Consider the following 23,274-nt stretch of genomic DNA (forward strand, 5'->3'; position numbering starts at 1 on the left):
CCGTATGGGGATAGGCTGAGAGAGCTGGGCTTGTTCAGCCTTGAGAAAAGAAGGCTTAGAGGTGATCTCATCACCATGTACCAGTACTTAAAGGGGAGCTACAAAGAAGATGGAGACTTGCTTTTTACAAGGAGTCACATGGTGAGGACAAAGGGTAACGGGTACAAGTTACTCCCAGGGAGACTCCCATTGGACACAAGATGAAAATTTTTCACAATGAGAACAGTCAATCATTGGAATAATCTCCCCAGGGAAGTGGTTGACTCTGCTACGCTTGAACACGTTTAAGACTCAGCTGGACATGGTGCTGAGCCATCTTGTCTAGATTGTGCTAGAAAGGTTGGACCAGATGATCCTTGAGGTCCCTTCCAACCTGGTATTCTATGATTCTATGAATTCTCCTTCAGTCTAAATTAAAACTGCTTTAAATGTTTTGTTAATGTCCCCCAGTTATATTGTACAGCCTCTATAAGGCTTTCCTCTTATAGGTTAGTTAAAGCCTAGACAACATGGTCTTCTAACCTTGATCCATCAGCCAATTCCTTATGCATGGATGGAGGAGCGTGCACAGAGACCAACTGAGACCAGTGAAACTTCTTACAGACAAAAGTGATCTGACCAGGCTTAAGTCAGCACATCTTAAGTCAGGACATCTTTTTCTTCTCAGACATGTACCTTTCAAATATTTTAATCTCAGTGAACATGCAGTTGTTTGCTCTGACATCTCTCCTTCCTTCCTTCTTATGGTAGGTTTTCTGTTTTGATGAATGTGGGAAAGCCATCTGTCATACTGTCCTAAAACTGACCTATGATAAACAGAATAAAGCTTTACATTTCCCTGTGAGACTTTGCCCATACTTACTGGATGTGGGATTACTATGTGTCAGTGTCTCAAAGGCCCTCATCTGTGTTGCTGCCGCTTAGCAGGTTATTGTCTGTCTGCTGAGCCATGGTAGTCAACTGTCTACATATACCTAGCCACTGCTGCGCAAAATGAACGTGCTGCCTTAGATCCCCTTACAGTATGAGCCTTGCTAGAAAACAGACCATCAGGGTGGCTTAGACTAACGCAGGCTTAGCATAAAGGCAGGCCTAGAGAGCTGACACAGTCAGGTACCACAGCTCTGCTCAGAAGTGGCACCTTACTAGGCCAGAGCAATGTTGTCTGTTCGCACTATGCATCCATTTTCTCAGATAAGCAGCTGTTTTAGCATGCTTTGCTTTTTTCCTCCAGTATCTCAACACTCTTCCCATTACATTTGCATTACAATGCAAGCAAAATAAAATGTAAACTCCTTATAAGCAGATAGGAACCAACTGCTGAGATACTTGCTTGAATTCTGGTGTTGCAAATTCCTACCAAAAGCAAATACTATTCATCCAAATAAGGGCTGAGTCAGGACAGACTTGGAAGGTCTTCGAGCTAGCCCAATAATACAATTCCTAGTAAGTTCCTCTGTACCAATCTGTTAGAAAATAGCAACAGTGTGAGCACAACATAGAAAAAACCTCCATCTTTAACATTTCCTCTTCATTTTCAAGCAGTAGGGTATATACGCAGAATGTCTGGCAATAGGCACTTCATCATATGGTTGTAACAGCAACATATAGAAACATCACATGCGAGAAAACCTATCTAAATACATCTGATTTTCATCTTCATAATTGCAGTGGTCTAGCAGGTATTTCAGACAATCAGAGAAAAACAAACCTCCAGAGCTACTTGTCAAATAGACAAAGATAGCCTGAACTCCTAAAGAACATAGGGAGTTTTACCTGAGCAAAATCTGGAAAAGAGTTTAAACCAGTGAGATAGGCAGTGGCTCCCAGAAGGAAGATATACATCTGGCATGATGTTGGGATGCTGCACCATCTCCATCTCCGGCCCAAATGCAGCAAAGTATCTGCCATATCTTTTCAGAACAGCATTTTTAATTTAGTTCGATCTGCAGAGACTCTCGCTCAGCCCTGGGATATAACTACTAAAAGTCATATTGTAATATTTAATATTTATGTTAAAGAATCAGAAGGCTGCAATCTAGGCCTGAAAACCTAAAATACCCCAAATGCATTTAAAACAACACCAGTGTAGGTGTCATTATTTACTATTTAAGTATCTGTCAAGTGCTGGCAATGTTCTCAAAACATGAATCAGGACAGAGCTATTTTATTTCCTGTGGAAACGCCTGAACCTAATTTAATCTATTTCAGCTTTTGACCTGTCACAACCCATATGGGATGAAGCACTGAGTGAATTATAGAGTAACACAACTTCTACTGTGCCCTAATTATTGATTAAAGAAGAAAGTAAGCATTTGTACAGTCCAGACTCAAGTGAAATGCCTTTCCTATTCAGAAGAACAGCAAGTTCAGTGCATGCTTTTCTGCAGTGTTGCTGCTACGTATATTACCCAACTGTGACCTGAAAGTGAAAACAGCTATAAACACATATGAGTCATCTTCTTAGATGATTTTTATCCAAGTTCAGACAGGTAACCTGGATTGTTAAGCTGTTTTTACCTTACTATCCTGTGGTTAAAGCAGAATTGAGGTAAGGAAATGTACACGTGTCTGTTTTAAAGTTGGCATTGTTCCTCTAATCATGAATAAAATTTAAAGAAACCTCATTCCCATAAAAAGGGGGAAAAAACAGATAAAAAAACACAGGCTGTTTACTCTTGCCATTAGTATTCTGAAAAGGTATTTTCCTGACATAAAACTCATTTTCACCCCTGTTTTTGTTTTGCAGCATGGTATCAATAATGTTTAAGCCTGTTGGACACCACCTCATGAAACATGCTCCAAATCAGCCTCATTGGGTGAGCATCCCGCTGCTGTCCAGGGTCCCTGCAGCCAGGGTCCCTGACACCATGGGCTTGAAAGCAGAAAGGAAACCCTTTTGCATCAGGTTAAAGATCAAACCAGAACATTTTGTTTTGTCATTTAAAAAAGAGCTTACTAGGATGATTTAGTCTGAAAGAATAAATCAATTGAGGTTTCAACTTTGGAAGCCAATTTGGAACAAAAGGTAATGTAAAAACATCAAGCTGTCCCAAGGGCCTCACAAAGCCCATTTGCATCTTGTCTGTATACTCCGTAGAAGGGAGTCTAATGTGAGCACTTGCCAGCTATTAGCACGTGCTAATGAGACTCCTGCTATTGCCAGTTCAGGATGAGGACTGCAGGATTTCTTACAGTGCGGTGGGAGAGGGGGTACTGGCAATCAAGGAATCATCATGGAAAAGCATTTCTCCTCTGGTTCCCACTAATTAAAGCCTTTTTTATGGCTCTTTTTAAAAGGCTTCTTTTTAAAACCACCATTTGTGGTGGTCCAAACGGCCAGCATGGAGGCAGGATGGGTCACACAGAGGGTTACCGTGGCCGATTTCCTGCGCTGTAACTGTGCCTCCTTTCAGGTCAGTCCTTACCCAGACCAGGATCCCACTGATGCTGGAACACTGTCTGAATATGGACCCAGAAAAATTATCTGCCTTGAATGAAACAAGCTAATGATGTCTATAAGCAAGGCATTTCTGGAGACATAGAGCCTGTAGGAACTGGAAACTAGAAACTGAGAAGCACTAAGTGCAAGAGCTCTAGGGTATTTATACCCACTGAATACGAGGTTAAAGGATCCATCACCGTAGTTAGATACAACCCCATATGCAAGGCTGTCCCAACCCCTAGGAGAGACATGAACATCTCTGTGTCCGGGAGGATATAGTCTGAGATGCCCAGTCAGCAGATTTAGCCCATATCCTATGTGGCACTGAGGCGTGGGAAGCCCTGAGACAGTGGCAGCCACCAGCGTGACCTCTGGGGCCCCAGGCATCCACGTGCGCCCTGTCCAGCTCTCTGGGCGTGCTCCAGGATCTGACTCTGAGCCAGCCTCCAACCATCTCACCTGAACAGCAACTGATGCTTGGTTTAGCTTCTGGAAACAGAAATGCAACCTCACTTCAGGGGAAATTTCATTACAGCCCTCGCTGTGACTCCCTCACAAGAGTCATGTGAAAATGTACATCTCTTGCACTGCACAACACAGTCCATCTTGACACAGTAATGCTAGCAGATACAGCTTATCACACAGACTGTTCTCACACAGCACACCACATAACCTTGTGCCTTATTTGCATTTTGCATGAAAAGAGCAAGCAACATTAAGTTCAATCAGAAATGAAAGCAGAACCCATTTTAACAAATGGGGAGATAACAAGAGCCCTGATTCTCCTCTTGGACACAATCACAGCTCCTCTTATGGCCAAGCAGAGCTGGGAGTGCACAAGACAGGAAGAGGGCTCTTGGAGAACAGAAGAACCTGCTTTAAGGACACGACACAGAGCTACAATAATCAGGGAGAGAGAGAAGTAGAAAGAGACATACTGGAGAAGCTGACCATTGCGAAATGCTGACACCGGTCTCCTGTGAATTCGATCGGACACCTAACGGAAGAAAGAAAACCAGAAAGAGAGAAACAAGATAGCAAAATGACACCCAAACAGACTGAACTGAGGCCCCTTCTGATCCCTTCCACAACTCCTATCCGTCTGCTTTCAGCCTTCACCCTTACCTGCATCCCTAAGCCCTAGCCCAAAGCTGACACCAAGAGCCATCCCTGACTAGACCACTCTACATCCACCGCTGTGCCCAGGAGGTTTTAAGTAGTGTGGTGCATTTTTTGTCTTCAAACATACTTTGCTTAGGATCTGGCATGTACAATCGCAAAGGCAGTTTCTCCAAACATCTCTGTCCGAAGAATCCGTTTGGACATCTGGAGGGGAAAAGGGGAGAAATCACAGAACATGTCTGGCACCATTCTTGAGGCTAAGGTCAGAAATAAAAAGTGCATTGTGATGAATGGAAAAAATAAAGGCTTTACGCGCGTATTTACTCTTTGGTTTGCTTTAACCAGGCACCTGCAACATCAGCGTTCCAGCTCTGTTTTTGGCCTGGGTCTTCAAGCAGCCAGCCAAACCCCTCCTTTCCTCCTCTGCCTGCCTCCTTCCTTCTCACCTGCTAGAAGCACCAGCTGGCAGGAAGATCGAGATGTGCTGGATGCTACTTTCAGAGACTCTCCTTGGATCTGCTATCTAGACAAGACTGGCAAGAAGCACCACAGAGAGGTCAGCAGCTGCTCAGGCGACAGCGAGCGTTGTGTACGGCAAGTGTCTTCCCGTTATTACCCCAGAAGTACCCACAGGATGTTCCAGGGAAAAGGGTTACCTTGCGGTTAGAGAGAAAGCATGTGCAGAGTCTCTGTGTTAACAGAGAGAAAGGGACAGAGAAGAAAGCTGAACTGAACAGGTCTCACATGCTGCCCAACTGTGAGGCTCTCTCAAGCTATCCCGACCAACATTACGTGATGGGCTGGGATGTGCCAGCTCATGGGGCAGCAGTTATACATTAGCATGGTGCTGCAGTGGCAGGGATGGCGCCCTGCAGACAAGGGCTGCCACACACGTGCACCAGCTCATGAGTAAGCTCCCCAGAGCAGCCCCCAGGCTGAGCCAGGTTTGGGGAGTACGAGGACATGGGCAAGGGTGCAGCAGGAGCTGCTGAACCACTCACGGTGCAGCAGCACCCACACACTGCGTTGTGACCTGCCACAGCTGCGGGTGAACCTGGGCAGCGATGGGAGCTCAGCTGTAGGTGGTCAAACACTTCTCCCCCAGGCACTCATCTCTCTCCCTCACTTCACATCTTTTCTTCTGGCCTCTTTGGATAGTCCCTCAAAGTTATCCCTAGCTTTCTTGAAGTCCCAGCTCTTACCTGCCTGTCCCACAACTGCCTCCCTCCCGAACCGAACCGAACTTTCCCTCCTCTAAGCTTAAGAGGGTTTTATCATTATAGCTAGCACCTTAACATCTGTTTTCCAACTTCCTAGGGTAAGCGGGGCTGCAGGCTCTGCACCTTGTACACATCAGACCTTCCTCGCTTTCAGCTGCCACCCACAAGATCACACTGTCCCTCAGTGTTTGGCAGGCCCCAGCTGGTCAACAAAGAAAGGACTGAAAGACACCCCAGCAAAAAGGACGTGGACCAGAGGCCCAAGCCTGAGGTCAATGGCTTAGCTCCCTGGCAGTCTACTGCGAAGGACAGCAAGCAGCTAGAGCAGCCTCAGCACAGTGTCAGATGACTGGTCCCAACCAGTGCATATGGTGGGCTGGAGCAGGGCAGGTCCAGGTCCAGGTCCAGGTCCCACTTGCTCACTGCTAGCCCTGCATGGGCAGAGCAGATCTGACTCTTTCATGTCTCTCAAAGGTACGCTAACGCCTGCTCACAGTCTGCGGACACAGTGAAGGGGATGAAGAAGGGATGGCTTTGACGTTTAATATGACCACAGTTTTGTAGTTCCAAAGCTTGTTGGCAGATTAGTTCTGTACTGTTGCTCAAGGCCTATGGGAGCATTTGTTCTTGACAGATTTATGTTTAGATGGCACATTACAGATATGCAACTCCAGTGGCAATAAAAAAAAGTCAAGAAGAGAGATGAAGTCCTGCTTCTCTCTACTTGCTTAAGGGAACACAGACAGGTTTTTTCAACAACTATTTAGTTCCCTTGGGGGGAAGAGGTAGAAATTAGAGAAGTCTTCCTTATTCATTATGACCAGAAAACCTTGATTTTTGATAGTTCTCCCTCATCATGGACATACACTGCTCTGGGCCAGCAGGTGGGAATCATGACGTGAGGGAGTGCTAGGGGCTCTTAGCAGTTGCACCAGCTGTACAGACCAAGGGTACACCAGCCCATCTGTCAGGCCTGCAAGGATACAGACTTCTCTAAGCTGGAAGGCTCTTCTCCAAATGGGAGAGGTGAGATTCAGGTGAGGTCTGGGGAAGAACGTGAACAGGCACCAAGTGGCTGAGCACAAGGCAGGACAGGGTGTAAAGATCTTCCAGCTGTGGCTATGGACATGGATGGTGCCATTCCCCCAGTGCATAGACATCTAATCCCTGCCTGGAGACCTGCATTAATACTCTCAGGGGGGAAGGCTGAGGCATTTGCTGACACACTAATACACCACTGCCAAAGGCTCCTAAAGGAGGCCATCTGCCTGTGGGACAACCTGCTGGTACTTCAGAGGTAGCTTGAGCCTCAGTGCTGGATGCTGGATGCCTACAGTGGAACTGCAGACACACCTTTGAATCCAGCATGATCCAAAGAGAAGATATAGCCAATAAAAGGCTGCATAATCTCTCCATCCCATCTACTGTCCTTCTCCATCTCAACACCTCCACAGCTCCAAACCTGTCCATCTTTCCCCTAAAGAATGCATTTCCCAGTTCTCCAAGGCAGGGTGCCCCATGTCCAGGGGACATTTCACCTGCTGTCCCTCTCACAGAAGAAAGCTTTGGAAGGCCCTGTATGACCGATGTGGCTTTGGCACTTGATTTGTTGCTGGTTTTCACTGCAGTTTTGGTAGGTTTGCACTGAGCAAAAAAAGCTGGTGCACCCTCACTGCCCATGACCAAACCTGTTTTCTGTGCTACACAGCATCTGGATTTTGGGACCTGTGCTAACACCTCCATGTGGGAGTGTGTTGGGCTATATGTGCACCCTGAACTGCTCAGGGACAACTTAAGGGCATGCCTCTGCATGAGGCTTCACTGAACTCCCTAGTCATACACTTAAGTTTCTCAGTATTCAAGTCACTTTTGACTCCCTGGTCAGGCAAATATCTTTGAAAAATTCACCCTTTTCTCATTCTTGGACGTTCGTCTTGGAGCACAGGAAAGGGAAACATACCAGTAATGGTGTTTCAATATCAGGGAGCCCAGCCAGCTCCCAAGGAAAGCTCAGCCCAAGGGGTTACCATCAGACATGAGGACTGTTGACCTTCCCTGTGATGAAGCAGAGGAAGCTGGTGCTGGGAAGTGGAGTGAAGAAGATGCCCTGTTGCCAAAGAGCACAAACCTGAGGCAGCTGGGTGATGCAGACTCACAAAGACAGCCCTAGGGAAGCATGACTTTGGAGAAACCTTTAAGAGATTGCACTGGTGTTTGAACAAGACATCCAAAATAGAAGGTGTCTTCCAAACCCTTTTTGAAGTTTATTCATCACCACTGGTAGAGCCATGAACTTATTCACAGTCTTCAAGGGTATCCAGTTTAGCTTGCAACGTGCTGCCCATTTGTCTGGGATCTGGGATTTCATATATGTTGTGAGCACACCGAAGGGCCTCAAGGGTGCTGCTGAATGAAGCAAATGTCCTACCCACCCCAAAAAGGGGGGCTTCGTCTGAAAGGAGCTAAAACTGTCTCAAGCACACATCTGCAAGAGGTCAGCCAAGGCTGGAACTTCAGTGTGACTGAAGCTGCATGCCATTAAGGAAAGACTGAAAATTACATGAGAACTGGTGAAAGGAGATAAAAACCCAGAGAAAGAAATTGGTGAGAAGTGAAAAAGCAAACCAGGAAAGTGTCAAAGAAGCTTTGATGCCATGACAGCTACCATCTAGGCCATCTTCAGATCTCTGCAGTCAGCTTAGCGTGGGTGGGGTGAAGAGCTTTCAAGACACAAGGCAGTAGATAACTGTCTTCTCTGTGCCTAGGACAGCTCAGGCTTTTCATCTTTAGTTACTAGTGAATCAGCACTGGGAAAAGTGACAGAAAAGAAGCCCTCGTGAACATGAGCACCTTCTGTTACCTCCCAAGCTAGCATACAAGCTGTCGAAACGCACATGCCCCTCCGGTGTCCCTGGGTCCCGATTCCTCATAAGCAAGGCTGCTGGCAGCAACAGTGACCAGGAGACCTTTGAAAGCATGCAATGCTCATGGTTCCTTTTTTTTTTAGCTGTCTCATACTTCTAGGCTGGTGAAGATGATTTGTTATTTATTACTATGGCTCTAGATGTGACTTCTAGGAAAGAAATTTCCAGTGTGCATGGCACATGAGTCTTCCAGTCTGGACAGGAAGAGCAATGGAAAGCGCCCCTTCTGCATGCAGAATCTGTTGCCTGTGGTAAGGGCTTCTGGGCAACTCTTCTTCAGTGGCCAAGCATATGGCCTGAGGGACATAGCTGAAAGTTAAGGCTCACTAAAGTCGAGAGCCATGAGATGGTCTTTGACCACGGCATCCTTCTTCCTACACATTTGACCCTAGTCAAGAGGTTTTGGCTGGCTATCCCAGCAAAACGGAGTCCCTCCTCCTTTTGAAAGCTCTTACAGGGACTATACAGATGATGGACTGTTCCTGAAAATATTACCTTTGGACTTCCTGGTCCACTCGCTGGTGTCAAGGAGGCCCAATATGTGTCTCCTCAAAGGCCAAGGGAAGCGGACAAAGCTGTGTCTGTAGGAACGGTCTTGAGGAAGTACAAGGCTGTACTAACCTCTTGCAGACAGCACCTTGTCCCCTCTCTAGCCTGTGTGGAGAAACCCCCAGACTGCCCTTGCTTAACTCCATCCCTCTGTGCCTAACCAGGTGTGTGAAAATTAAAAAAAATTGCCACATCTGAAAATTTGCTACTTGCAAATGCCATCGATAAAACTGGTCAGGGATTTTTCTGTCCAGATTCTGTTATTGCTGGAAAATGTCCAATTCCTTAAGACTTTTTTTACCCCATTTCGAAAACACCCACAAAGTTCTGCTCTTGGGTTCAGGATGAATTGCAGTTAAATATTTACATGGTAAAAAAAATGCAGTAAGATGATCAGCCAAATAAAGCATCTCAAAAAGTACAAACCAAAATGGTTTGAATGACCCATTTCTGTGTTGTTTGCAGAGCACTTATTTATGAAAATTGAGAAACTTTGACCTTTTGTCCTGTATCAGGGCAGAGCAATAATTATTGTTAATTATTATTTGCTACTATTAATTAATAACATCATTATCATAATGTTTCTGCTGGAAGCAAAAGTTTTTCTGCCCAGCTGTTGATCTAAATCTTGCAAGGGTTGGCAAGATTCCTTTGCTTCCCCAGATCTTAATTAAAGTATGCCAAATTTGGTAGCTCTCATAATGCAATCCATGTTACAGAAGAATGCGAACGAGCAGGTGCTTCAAGATAATGGGATAAGGAGAAGCTGTAGCAGAAGGACACAATGCACTGATATAAGCAAATGGAGAAATGTTTCAAGCATGTTGCTTGTTTGTCCAAAGGGCTGAAAAAGAAGACAGTTCTGTCATTGTCCCCTGACCAGTTCCAGATGATCAGGCTCTGGAGAGCCACAAAAGGCTGGGCTCCACAAAATCGCTGATGGGAAGAAAAGAAAGCAACCAGAATAAATGCAGAGGCCTTATCCAGAGCAGCTAATCAAGGCATGTTTGTTGTATAGTAGAGTCCAAACCACAGGGACACCCACTTCTGGGCTCAGTGAAGACAACAGTGCAGCTCCGATTGAGCTGTGGGAGCTCAGCAGGATCTGCACTGTTGTCTTCACTGAGCCTCGCTGTTGCAGGATCAGCTTCCACACTCTAATGGTTCTCAAGGGTCTGCTATAGTCATACGTGCATTAAAAGGATGCATTGAACAGGATGCATAGATGGGCCACTTGAACCCAAAAAGGTACCTGATCTCATCACCCAAGATAAACAGCATGCAAAACTCAATGAATGAGTCCTGGCTGGTTCAGGAGATTTGGAACAGGATGTGGAGATTTTCACCCTTAGCTCAACACTGTGGGCTCTTAATTTCCAAGGACGTTGCAACACCTCCCACAGAACTGCTCATATATCCGTGGTAAAGTGACATACTTGTGGTTGTGCAATGTGCAACTTGTGCTGACCAAATCAGTAGAGTCATTGAGAGGGATGGCATAGCTCCTGACACCACAGGGGAGCTGAGCAAGCTGTGCTGCAAGGAGGACCATGGCCGTGCGAGATCAGGCTGATGTTCACCCCTTTGAATGGTGCTCTGGAAAAGCACAGGGAAGCTGGCAATGTGGTTAACCCTTCAGAATGATCTTTCCCCTTTCCTGGGAAAATCTGCAGGAAACAATATACATGGAGGAGGTATGCAAATGGGCTTCTAGAGAGTGAACATGTTATTATGTAAATAGGTGATTTGCCTACATCAACCACTTCAAAAATTAATTGATCTTTCCTCTTTTGCTTTGTTTTGCTTTTTATTCTCTCCTTAACTTTCACTTTTTGTCTGAGGTCCTCCAGGCCTCTGACCTCACTCTCTCACGTAACACAATGCTGTCAGACCAAACCCAGAGAGTCTGTTTATCTGACAGCATTTGTAAATACTTCAGCCTGACTCCTGCAAGCACAACTGGTTCAACGTGATGGGGGGGTGTTGCCCTATAAAGCTCTTTAAGTCTTCTGATCCCATGCAATTTAGGAAGATCCTAGCCCAGGGTACCAGTCACTTTGATTACATCTACCACATGAAAGAGTCATGAAGTGTGTTTAAGTGGGCAGAGAAGGACTGTGCAGTGATGAGACTTGGCTTTGTTTCTTTGTTTGGCTGGGAAGACCCCAACTGCAGATAACATGTGCCAAGACCTAACTGGAAGAAAGAGTATTTCTGCTGTGATACACACGCTAGCACAACCCCATGGGGCATGGCACCCGGCAATAAAAGATTAAAGCAGTGTCAAACTGCTCTAAGTTGTGCCAAGAACCCAATGGGCTCCAGGACCGAGGCACACCCAAGATCAGAGGCTGCTAGCCATCCCAAGCTCTACGTTCATCTGGACACAACAAACCGGTCACTGCTCCTTTGTGTCCCAGCCCAGCTCAAGGCCTTGAGACTTGCTTGTGTGCATGCCTTCTGCAGGCACTGGAATTTGCTCTACTCAAACGTGCCACTTCCCTACAGTTATGGTGAGAAACCAGTCCAACTCATAAGGCCTCTCTGAGTAAATCGGTCTGGAGAAGGGTTGAGAAGTTCTTCCTGTCAACAAGAGGCTGGGGCTTTTTAATTTACTAGGGCTGTTGAGTCAATGCTGTATGCGTGTGGCTCAGTCGTTCCTGGGTTTATGACGAAAATTTGCAGAACATCTGAGGCAGATCACACTTCTTCCATCTCACTTCCAGGTGGTCTGTTTGCAGAGTCAGGATAACAACACAGACTGTATCATGTTCAGGTTTCCTTTGACACTAGCATGTGTAGAATTTACTTCAAATTAAGTACAAAATTATGCAAGCACATAATCCAAAAAAAGACACAATTTCTGGAACAGCTCCAAGTCCATTCTGGGCTCTTCCCCAGTGCAGAAAAAGCATTGTCCAAGGTCTAGCTGAAGTATATTGAAAAGGGATGGAGGAGGTGGGTTTACAGGCAAAAAGTTTGTTCCCCAGAATTTAAAAGATCAGGAAGAACATGCTTCTGGGAAGCCTGTTAAAAAATAATAATAAAAAGCCAGCTGCCAATTTAGGTGATATCTGTAACAAATCAAGCATGAGTCACTTCAGGAGAAGACATCATTTGAGAACCCAGCTGCTCTTTTTGCTCCAGAGTGGCACGGGTAACATCTACAGGAAGGATCTCCTATGCTTGTGGACAGCTGCAAACAATGAAATCCACTCCAGGAAGCTGATTACAGGATGGTGGCAGGTAGTCAACAAGAACACTCTAAAATTCTGTTTTCTGATAGCTGGTATTGGAAAGGCTGGTAACATCACATGGCTGCCAGGGTGCTAGAATCTCTGTAGCATTAAGTGAAGGAGGACTGCAAGCTGGCACACAGTGCCAGAAGACCCCCCCAGGCCCTGCTGACTCTAATCAGAATAGCAACATGGGAACAGCGCACGGACACGTGTGTTGTTCCTAGCTCAAGATGCTCAAGTGGCTCTTGTTTGATCTCCAAGGCATTTTAAGAGGTTGTGTGCAGAAGACCTGTTGATCTCCTCCATGCTCACGTCTCAGAGGCATGGTGTGGCTCGAGGGCCAAGGCTGGCTCCCATGTTACAGAGTTCAGAAATGCAGGTCAAAGCCTGCATCTTTGCCACCTCTAGTTTCTCCTCCAAATCTATATCATTGTATCTTTCACAAACCACAGCAGCAGATCTCCTGTCTTGGTGCAATGAGGAAGCCATGAAATGTTTCAGCATTTTGCTAGTTTGCAGGCAGGCAAATGTGAAGTCTGTTTATCCATCATCAGCCTTCCCCAAGAACCATCCATGTTATTGGGAAAGATATTTTATGGGAAATACTCTGTTCAGTTCAAATGCTTCTGCATTCCTCGGTAACTAACTATCACCTTCTGGAGTCCAGAAACTCAAAAATTACATCACTTCAAAAGCTAGGATTTCTTATCTTCAGTCTATGATTTAATGATAAAAACACCCAAGGAGAATGAACATCCATATATCTCCTCAAGCAATAAGATCAGAAATGACTGCACTGTGTGGAAGGCACTTGAGTCCCCTGGGTTCCTGTTAACACAGAACTGTCTCTCCTGGCAGATGAATAGTGACAGTGCAGACCTTCAAAGCACCTCCTTTTGGTTAACGCTTTGTTGCCATTCCATACACACCCATTCAACTCCCATCCGGTTTTAGCAATTGGTATCTTGGGACTCATCAGAAAAGGAAATCATTTTACCATCTGCAAGTAAGGAATTAAGGCTTTCAAATGATATGAAATAATTAGATCTGTTTCGTATGGCACATAAAATCTTAATGGAATCCATCACTGAGCTTCCCCTCTGTTCATCAGCTATCAGAGCAGCCTGGTTTGAAGACAGACTGTTTCTTCACAAGGCTGGAATTACTTTGGTTAAAACAGTATACCTGCTGAAGACACTTGTTAATTACCACATGTATCCTTCATTAGGAAAAATGGAGCCTTACCGTTATAGCTGCGTATGGCAGGAGTTCAGGTAACTCTTACTGTAATTAGAAATTGATCCGATTTGAAAACTCTTGATCTGGATTCAAGGTCTTCCCAAAAGAAATAGCCTTGAGATCTATGCTTTTGGCACCACCACATTGCTTACAGACAGAGAGAGGGAGAAGCCTACACTCCTCCAGGCTTCAAGGGTTCAGCCCTCCCCAGCATGGAAAGACTGGAACTGCTGGGTATTCCTGGGGCTACAGCTACATCAGAATAGTGGCTGTGACTTTGATTCATCATATGGGGCTTCCCCCACGTTTCCTATGCGGAACACTGGCAAGATGAACTTATAGTGCCACCAAGAAGCCAATGGCAGAGACAACTACCCTAAAGCACAGGTCTGTGGTGTACAAGGGCTGCTCTCACTTCACGCACATGAGAAACATGGAGGACCACAGCATCTGGTTTCTGTCCTACCCGTCTCTTTTCATGTCTGAAGGGGCAAGCCTGGGAGAACTGGAAGATGCTGTTCATCCTATGTCCTTCCCAGCACAGCTGATCCTGCATTGGAAAGTGAGAGCACAAGAGCTCAGCAGAATGCATTTCCACATGGTTTTTCCTACTGCTCCCTGCCAAAACAAAGGAGTACTGGGAGAAAGGAGGAGTGGTGCTAAGCATAATCCAGCTCACAACCCTTCCAGGAGGGGTGATTGTTCTGTTCAGATGCATCCTTCAAGGCCTGAGGAGCTGAGGTGTCTAGTGAGCATCTCACCATGCAGTGGCAGTGGTACTAGGTTGACATCCACAGATGTAAATACCTCTGGCTGTGTGTCTCCACGGAGAGGTCTTTGGGTCATGCAGGGAGAAAATAGTCAGCTCTGGGCTTCTCCAAGCTGGGCACACTGACACCTGAATCCCCAGGTGAGCTCAGAAGCTGACTGCATCTGGTCAGCGAATGCACACCCAGGGCACCACCTCAAGCTCACTCTGCAGGAGCCCGGGGGCAGGTACAGGTGTGCTTTGGGTACCTACGTCTCCAGCACTGGCAATCAGACTGCACTTTTCATTCACAGTCCCCACAGGCTTGCTGGCTGTTATAGGTTTGAACCAGAGGTGAAAAGGTCTCACATCCCATTCCACATCCCTCGGACTATGCAGCCCCACTTTAACCTCTCCAAGAAATTTCATTTTAAAAATAACTTAGTATATCTCCCCGTTTTTTTTTTTTTTTTTTCAGGTTTTAACATTTGAAGGGGAGAAATAAACAACGCACAGCCTGTCAAAAAGTGGCAGAGGGTGGTGAAGAGCTGTGTGCTAAACCCGCTTCTGGGCCCATGAGGTGCAGACAGGAGAGGTAAGAGGCAGGTCTCAGCAAGGGACCCCCTCCAGTCACAGAGGAAGGAGGTGGCTGTGCACTAGGGAAAGCCCCCCTGTTTGGAGGGGAGGACGTGTCAGCGGGGTATGCGGAGCTTTGACCTAGCTCCAGGAGAGCGAAAGGGACTCAACATTCCCTGCAGCTGCACAGCAGAAAGGGAAGAAAGCGAAAGGAAACAGCCAGGACAAACATATTCTTAGAGGAAGAGTCAGGAAAAGTGAACAGTGGCACTCACACAAAAAAGAAAATATGAACCCTCCTCCCCCACCCCCGCCCCTCTAGTCTCCCTTTCTGAACCTGCACAGCTCAAACTGCAATTGCCAGGAGAATTTCAGAGCTACCCCTCCTCCGGCAGTTGCTCCCCCAGCCAAGTAATTTCCATATTGACACAAGAACTACACTCACTTACTTGCAAGACAGCTGATTAATCCCCTCGATGTAGTAGCATACCCCACCATTGACACAATACGACTTGGCTGTTTCGTTGCATTTTCTAGCATGCCCGGACCAGGAGGAGAGAGTTGTGGTTACTGCAGGGGAAAAAAAAAAGCACACACAAAAAGGCTATATTGTTATTTCCTCTGTTGGGCAATTCTGTTTTCTTAGATTATTTTCAACTAGTTCATTTGTCAAAGTAAAAACCCCAGAGCTACAAACCCCAGCCTGTGCCTTTAGACCCACCTTTACCTCTCCAGGTCCTGGGGCTGCGACTTGACCTTTCCTTTCCCAGCAAAAGTGGCCGAGTGAGGAGCTGAGGACACGCCTTCCTCTAAGCAGCCAGCATGTCAGAACAAGATCATCTTTTTGGCAAGCTGTAGGGAAAAGTGCCCCTTTCCCACCTCTCCTTGCCCTCCCCTCATACATGCATGCAACCCTGCACCAGCAGGCAGGCAGGAGATTAGGAAGAACATGTACTGCAGAGTCACAGTGGCATGCTGCTGAGGCCTGATTTGCATCACGATACTGGACCAAGATCCAGAGATACTGCAGGGGACATTTCATTGCTCCACATCTCTGGGAGGAAATACGTTTTCAGAGCCCGAAGCAAGTGCCCTCACTGTTCCCAGAACAGGTTCAGTGCAAGCAAGAACAGCCCCATGTCTCTCTCCCCTATTTCTGACCATTTCTCTGTCATGCCCCAATGAGGCTGCCTCAAGAGACCAAGCAGAAGGTCAGCAGTACAAGTCAGTCAGCCCTGGTCTGTGCTAAGAGGGAGCAGCCAGCATGACTCAAGTTTCCTGGGATACAGATGCTTTTCCAAATCCAAATTTCTTTCTGGAGAAAAGACTTCCAGCCGTGTAGGGTACAAACAAAACTGACAGTACTCTGCAGAATTTCACTGCAATTCCTGTCTCTGAGTGACTCGGACAAACTTACAGCCCAAAACAGAGTGTCCATAGGCAAGACAAAGGCTTCTAGGAAAGGAAAAACCTTTTGTTAGAGCGACTGATACAGGTTACAAAAGCAGACCACCTTTGGGGAATGCAGACCCATCTTCACATAACTGAAAGAAGGGCTGGGCACTCAAAAGCATCTGCTTTTTCCAACTGAATACTTAATCTCATTAAAGAATAGTCCTTCCTGGACTACCCACCTTGCTTATACCCTAACACAGTTACATATCCAGCAGTGTAGCTACTACCTACTTTCCAGCACCTTTTATGCTGTACTTGAGGTTTCTGAGGGGATACCCTCCTCCGTCCTGTTTTCCAAGGCATGAACGAACCTCATGGAGAGGTTAGTGACTTCAGACCAGTCGCTGAAGACTGAACACCTCATTGACACAGGATTTGAGGAAGAAGGCTGGAGCCAGAGCCCCAGGCAGGAGCTAGTCAGAACCACAGGAGAAGCAGCGAGGCATGCCAGAGCCTGCCCCAGAGGGGGCTGGGGCTGCTCCCCACACCTTGGGCAGCCCCCATGCCCATTCCACCTCCTCAGCAGGCTCAGAGGCTGACATAGGTGCCTGCCCTGCTGCCTCTAGCTGCAGTCCACACCGCCAGAGCCAAAGTCTCCATTCTCATGCTCCAGCTCCAGCCCAGTGCCTGCTGGACACATCTGGGCTCTCGCAGGTAAAGGAGGGCTTCCACCATCCTGTGAAGCCTCTCACATTTGAGTGATGCTTGGCACACGAGCAACCAAAGAAGCTTGTTCTGGCTCTCTTGCATTTAGGACTATCTCTGACTGCACTGGGTCCACGCCTCTCTGAATGATGAGCTTGTTCATCAGGTTGAGCACAGCAGGAGTAGCCTGCACTGTTACCTGCACACAGCTCAAGGCAGAGCCAAACTTACTGTTCATTTTGCCTGAACCAATGCATTGTCCAACCCCATTGTCTTCTGTTCCATAGGGAAGTCAATGCATTCCACTGTCTGACAGAGATGGGGTTGTGCACAAAGCAGAGCTATTTCTATGCTTTGCCTTGAATAACCATTGCCTTTGGGGTTGTCTTTTCATAGCTATCCAGGGTAGAGCAAGTTGTCTCAATGTGCTCTGCAAACCAGACATGGCAAATACTTCAGCAAAGACTGAAAATGCACATGGCCCAGCAAATAGCTGCTCCCTTCCTAGGGCATGTAGGCTCGCCAGCCAGCTGGGAGCCAAATGTGCAGAGCAGTGTACACATAACTAGAGTGTACGCTGGGTTTTAGAACAGATGATGATTTGGCCAAGCCACCAAAGAAGTTCTTGCAAAAAAACCTCAAATATGAAAACTCCAGAACTTCTGTAGGGAAATTTAGCACTCCCTTCCAGTTAAGATTAATGGGAACTAGAAGCCAAAGCCATTGTAATGGCTTTGTAACAAGTCTGTATAAGTTATACCTTTATGAGACGGTAGCACATTTCTTCTAAGGCCAGTGGAGAGCTGCAGGTTCAGGACAGAGGAGCTCTAACTGTGTGTGATAGCACCTGGACTTTCTTTGCAAGGTCTCTCCTTTAGCTATTGCTTGATCCAGCCACTTAAACCAACCCTTAACACCAAACGCCATTTTAAAAATGAGCATGAAAATAAAACCTAGCCTGGCACCATGCAGCTGTGTCCCAAAACGCAGTCAGAGCCAGACTGTGCACAGCCTTCACAGTGCACGTGCATGTGAAGCTGCAGGTTGTGCAGACTGCTGGGCTAGTAGGAGCTGCTTGCTTTGCTCTGCAGCTCTCTTGGGGCTGGCTGGGCCAGTCTTGTGGAGGCAGAAGCAGCAGCAGAGCAAGCAAAGGCCTGCCAGGGAAGTGTGAAAATTGCAGGGGAGCAGGTACACAGAAGACAGCCACTGTCCCTTCGAACAGTCCCCGAGTGCTGCCTGGCCAGCTCACAGCATGGCAGCTGCTGAAAGCTGCTCACAGGGCGGCCTTTGGTTTGGAGTGCTTGCAGGCTTTTACTGAAGTACTTTAAAAACTGCACCATGAACATGTTTCTGTTAAAGCTGCACGCGTGCCATCAGATCAGGGAGCACTGAAACTTTGTGAACCAAAGCACTAGTGCAAATTGAAAGGCACACAGATGAAGAACAAGCACAGCCTGCAGGAAGCCATCACTCCTGCAACCATTAAATGTACCAGTTGCTAGCAAGCAAAATGATCCATCTGGCAAAGTCTCACATCATAAATCCTACAGGAAAGGATTCTGGAGTGAGCCTTCCCACAGTAAGGGAGGAGCAGAGAGGGAGAAATAAAAACAGAGCCCAGAAAACTCTCCATAGAAAACATCTCAGATAAAAAGGTACCCTTTCCACCAGAAAAGGTGGACAGGAAGATGCAGTGCTGTGTGATGTTGTGATACCAGAGTGGATTACAGTGCTGACCAGCTAGAAATTGCATGGGATTTTCATCCCATATAAACAATTTTGTTGCTTTTAAACAAATAAAAAAGAGACTGACATGAATAAGGCTTGGGACATGCATGTTGTGCACTTCTAGAGAGCTGTCAACAGAGCTATGCCTGTCCAAAAAATACGTGGTTGATCAGCTCTCCTAGAAGCATCTTGTTAATGTCATTATCTTTTAAATCCTGTTTTCTGCAAGTACCTTTTCTCCCAAAGAAGCACAAAGTGTTTTAAAACTAAATCACAGAATCATATTACTATGGTCCATTTGTTAGCAGCAGAGATGTACCAAAGTCTACAAAAAGAGGCAGTCAGCCCAGTTCCCTGTTGAGAAGAGATTATCATGAAATACAGGCCATTATAAGACTATAAGCCGAGCAGTACCGGTCAAACCAAAGCCCTGTCTTGTCTCTGACAGTGTCCAATAGGCAATGCTTAAGGAAGAAGATCAGCATGAGCGTGCAATGATGATTTTCTTCTGGCCATCTAGGATGAGCAGCCCAGAGACAACCTAAGCCAGCCACAGTGTCTTTACGTTTAATAGCCTTTGATGTATTTCTCTTCCACAAATGTATCTAGTTGCTGTTTGAACAAATCTAATCTTGTAGCATCCACAATATTTGTGACAAGAGCTCCAGTGTTATATACACAGTGTGCAAAGACAGATCTCCATTTACGTCTTTTAAACCTGCCCCTTCCTGGCTCTTGTGTTAGAAAAAACAGTGATCATCCCCATTCACTTCCCCTGTGCCACCTGTGGCTTTACAGGCACAGCCAGCATCCCCTTCCCTAGCTGGAAAGCAGTGATCGCTTTAGTAGTGTACAGAGGTTGACCCGGCTGCAGTCCTTTTTTGTGCCATCTCTGGTTCTGTTTTTCCCTTTGGAGATGGCGAGACCATCCTGCACACACAATATTTATGTCACCCTGTTTTTTTCTCTGTTCCATTCATAGTAATTCCTAATGTTCATTTTGAGTTTTGATGTACTGAATACAGGTCTTCATCTATTATAACCCTGAAATCTCACTCCTGCATGGTAACACAAGAGTCCAGAGCCTCCCAAGGTGCCTGATTGCTCTGGGATGTTTCTGCAGCTGGAACATCACGTTCATGAGGGCAGTAGCTGCAACTAGTTTGGAAGCAAGGATGGAGAGACCTGCCAGTTCAGACAGCAGCTCTGGTGGAGGGACAGAGGGAAGCAAAATGTCTTGCTTAGAAAACGTTAATTGTGCCTGAGTTGAAATGTGGCCCCCTTTGATACCATGTGGCTGCAGATCACAGACAAACAACTTGAAGCATGAGGCCAAGGGAGATTTCAGTGGGTTTCCACCACACTAGCAGGATAATTCCCAGATTCACAAGTGAGTCCATTCAGTTACTTCATGTTTAGCTGTATTTCCCCATCAGCCTGGGCCAGTGGAAATACCTTAACAAATATCTACCTAGTCCTGAGTCATCTGCAGTTCAATGACCAATGTTGGTAAAGTGAGCCTCACATACAGTTTAATTGCAGTCATGCATGTTCATTCACCTCTGCTTCAAACACCACTCAGGTGCACCTGGTGATCCAGAAATGACTTCCCACAGCTTTTTTACCTTAACTGCCACATGGCAGATTTTACTCCCTATTGGCTGGTGTGGTAGAATAAGTCCTTTATTCAGCCTCCAACACAACTCCATCTATCCCAAATGACTTGGAAAGTTGTAAAATTACTGAGATAAATGGAGATCTGAGTAAGCAAGGGAGTAGTTTTGGGTGCTATCTGCAATCTGGGTGGAAAGGGACTCATATGAAGGCAGTGGGAGATGATAAGGGGGTTTGCGCAGTAACATCAATCATGTACCAACTGCCTCCCCAAGTACTTCAATGAATTAGGAGCAGGAAACAGGGAGTGTGCACGGGGCAAGCTACAGAAAAGAAATGGTGAAATTAGACCAGTGGGAATAAGCAAGGTGGCCCTGAGACAGAGGCCTCTGCAAACACACAGGCAAACTGATCACAAAGCTTCTGCAAGGTGGAAGAAGGCCTGGAGCAACTCATCCATCAGCAAGTCAGATCTCCAGCTGGTCTCAGTCCCAGGGCTGAGAACAAAGCAGAAGGGAATAAGGAGGTGAGGATGGGGAAAAGAGGGCTGCCTCTTGAGGGATGTGATTCTGAACAATCTGAAGCCACGTTTTATTGTTGCTGTCCCAGTCAGTGAGGACAGTGCAGCATAAACACATGAGAGATTCAGAGCACTGTAGTCCTTCAGAGTGTCTATTTTCCACTGCACACCTAGGTTATTCGGGACTTACATCAATGGCAGGGCAACAGAGAGGAGAGCCCCGAGCATTGACATTGCTATGTGGACTTCCCTTCACATAATCCACCTATGCAGAAAGGCCATTAATGATCGTGCAGGGATTCTTACACAATTCCTACCCTGCATGTCATTTAACCTTCGCAGGCAGCTCACCAGCCTGTTCTCAGAAATCTGGTGAAATACTCCTCCTGCAAAGAGTTAATTAATGCAGCTTGGACTATAAATTATAGTTAATTTTTCACAAAATACAGCTACTGTCGAGGAGAGTGGGGAGACAGTGATTGTTTCACTGCTCCTTTTTTTTTTTTATAAATAACTCTGACTGGTGGGTTCATAGAGTACAGACACTTTATTCTCTCAATATTTAGACATGCAGTTAGATAGATGAACTCAGCTGGTTGGAGAGTGTATACAAATTGCCTGCTCTGTATATGCCTCATGTACTTACTGATAAAACACAGAATTGCTGAGGTTCCTCTAAACCAAGTTCATCCAACTGCTTGTCAGAAGAACATGGATGAGGAGGTGTCTGGCCATGCTATTCCTTAGTTATAGCACTGTAATCCTGGCGCAAGCCACACTAAACCCATGATTTACACTGATTAATACACTGAGGGGCTGTTGATCCTAACCATTCTCTCTGTGGCAGATTTCTGTACGTCTGGTACAACACTCACTTCTCTTAATAAACCTGAACAGAGGCTGGATGCTCACTGCTGCTATCTGTACATAAAATCAGAAGGGCCTGTGCAGACTGGGCTTGCCTGGCAACAGACTGGGGACTCTGGAGCTCATAAAAATTCTGCTCCTGTGTGTTTATTCATTTGGAAATGACCCAATATTTACCCCTGCATTTTATTGAAATAGATCCTGCTGGAATTATGTTCCCAGTTCCTGAGGGGGTCATGAGGATCAATAGCTGCAGACTAGAAGTTCATCCCAAAACACAAATGCCAGACTGCAGGACACTCATCTCAGAGCATCAGATATTGCTGATCAAAACAACACAGGCAGCACTCCCCATGTCTCCCATTTGCACTGTGTTTTCACTGAGGAGCAAGTTTAAAGGTTTCTGGTGCCAAGGGACTGCCTGTTTCCATAGGACAGGTAGCTATTGCAGGGGCAAAGTCCTGTGTTATTAGAAAGCTTCTAGTTGCTCCTCCAGGCTGATCTCTCCAGCTTTATGAAGGAGCCCTTCCTGTGCTTTTCTCTACCACAAGGGTCCCAGAATGCACGTGTTAGCACTGCAGCATTTTCTTTTCCCAAATCCGCATATCAATTGTAATAGCAGCAACATGATACTTCAATGAGGGGATTTGTTCAACAACCTAAAAAGCCTTTTGCAGGGCCAGTGCCAGCATGAATGCTTTGCAAGCGGGACAGCTGAAGCCCAAGAAGTGAAGCAACATGCCAGGATCACACAATGGAGTCAGACAGAGCAGAGCTCCTGGTACACAGCCTCCTGCTCTGAACGCTGAGCTTACAGCCTCAGTTCTTCCAAGGGATGTCAGCTTCCATCCTACACTTCACTCCATACTGCCCATCTTTGCCTTTAGAGTCACAATGGCCTGTCTTTACATCACATCTAGAGTAGCAGATGTGATGGCTACTTAAAAAATAGTGTGCAAAACAAGCAATGACCAGGACCTGACAGCAGACAGGCACAACACAGCTCTCTCTGCAGACTGACGGCGAGATCTCCAACACGTACACCTCAAGGTGCCATGCCTGCGTGCATGCAGGCTCCACTCAATTATCAACCACACCTCCAGTTGTGGGTTTTAAATTATTTGAGCAAAGACCACGCCAGGACTTATTTTTAGTCTAATATTGAAAACTGGTCTGTCCGCACGGCCCTTTGCGGACTGACTTCTGTCTGTTCTACCCATGCTCTGGGCACCCTTCAACTTCAAACCAACAGCACCACACTCACGTTTGTAGCATTGCTGGCTCCAAGAGAGCACAGTGCCTTCAGACTGGAGTGACCAGGAATTGACCAGCCAATTAAGGTGCAGGTCTGCCATGGTCACCCAGTAAAGGCCATGCCAGACT

General features: G+C 46.3%; 1 protein-coding gene across 1 annotated transcript in view; it reads right to left on the reverse strand.

Annotated features, from left to right (window-relative positions):
- NRG2 (neuregulin 2) overlaps positions 1–23,274 on the reverse strand; it is a gene marked incomplete at both ends in the record, with an annotated part of 176,093 nt that overhangs the window by 19,193 nt on the left and 133,626 nt on the right. Inside the window, 2 exons of the mRNA XM_082323932.1 lie at positions 4,384–4,442; positions 15,512–15,632. Coding sequence (XP_082180058.1) covers positions 4,384–4,442; positions 15,512–15,632 — 180 coding nt within the window. The remainder of the gene's footprint in view (positions 1–4,383; positions 4,443–15,511; positions 15,633–23,274) is intronic.

This window comes from Platalea leucorodia (genome assembly GCF_965183815.1).
Source record: "Platalea leucorodia genome assembly, chromosome: 11".
Classification (NCBI taxonomy): Eukaryota; Metazoa; Chordata; class Aves; order Pelecaniformes; family Threskiornithidae; genus Platalea; species Platalea leucorodia.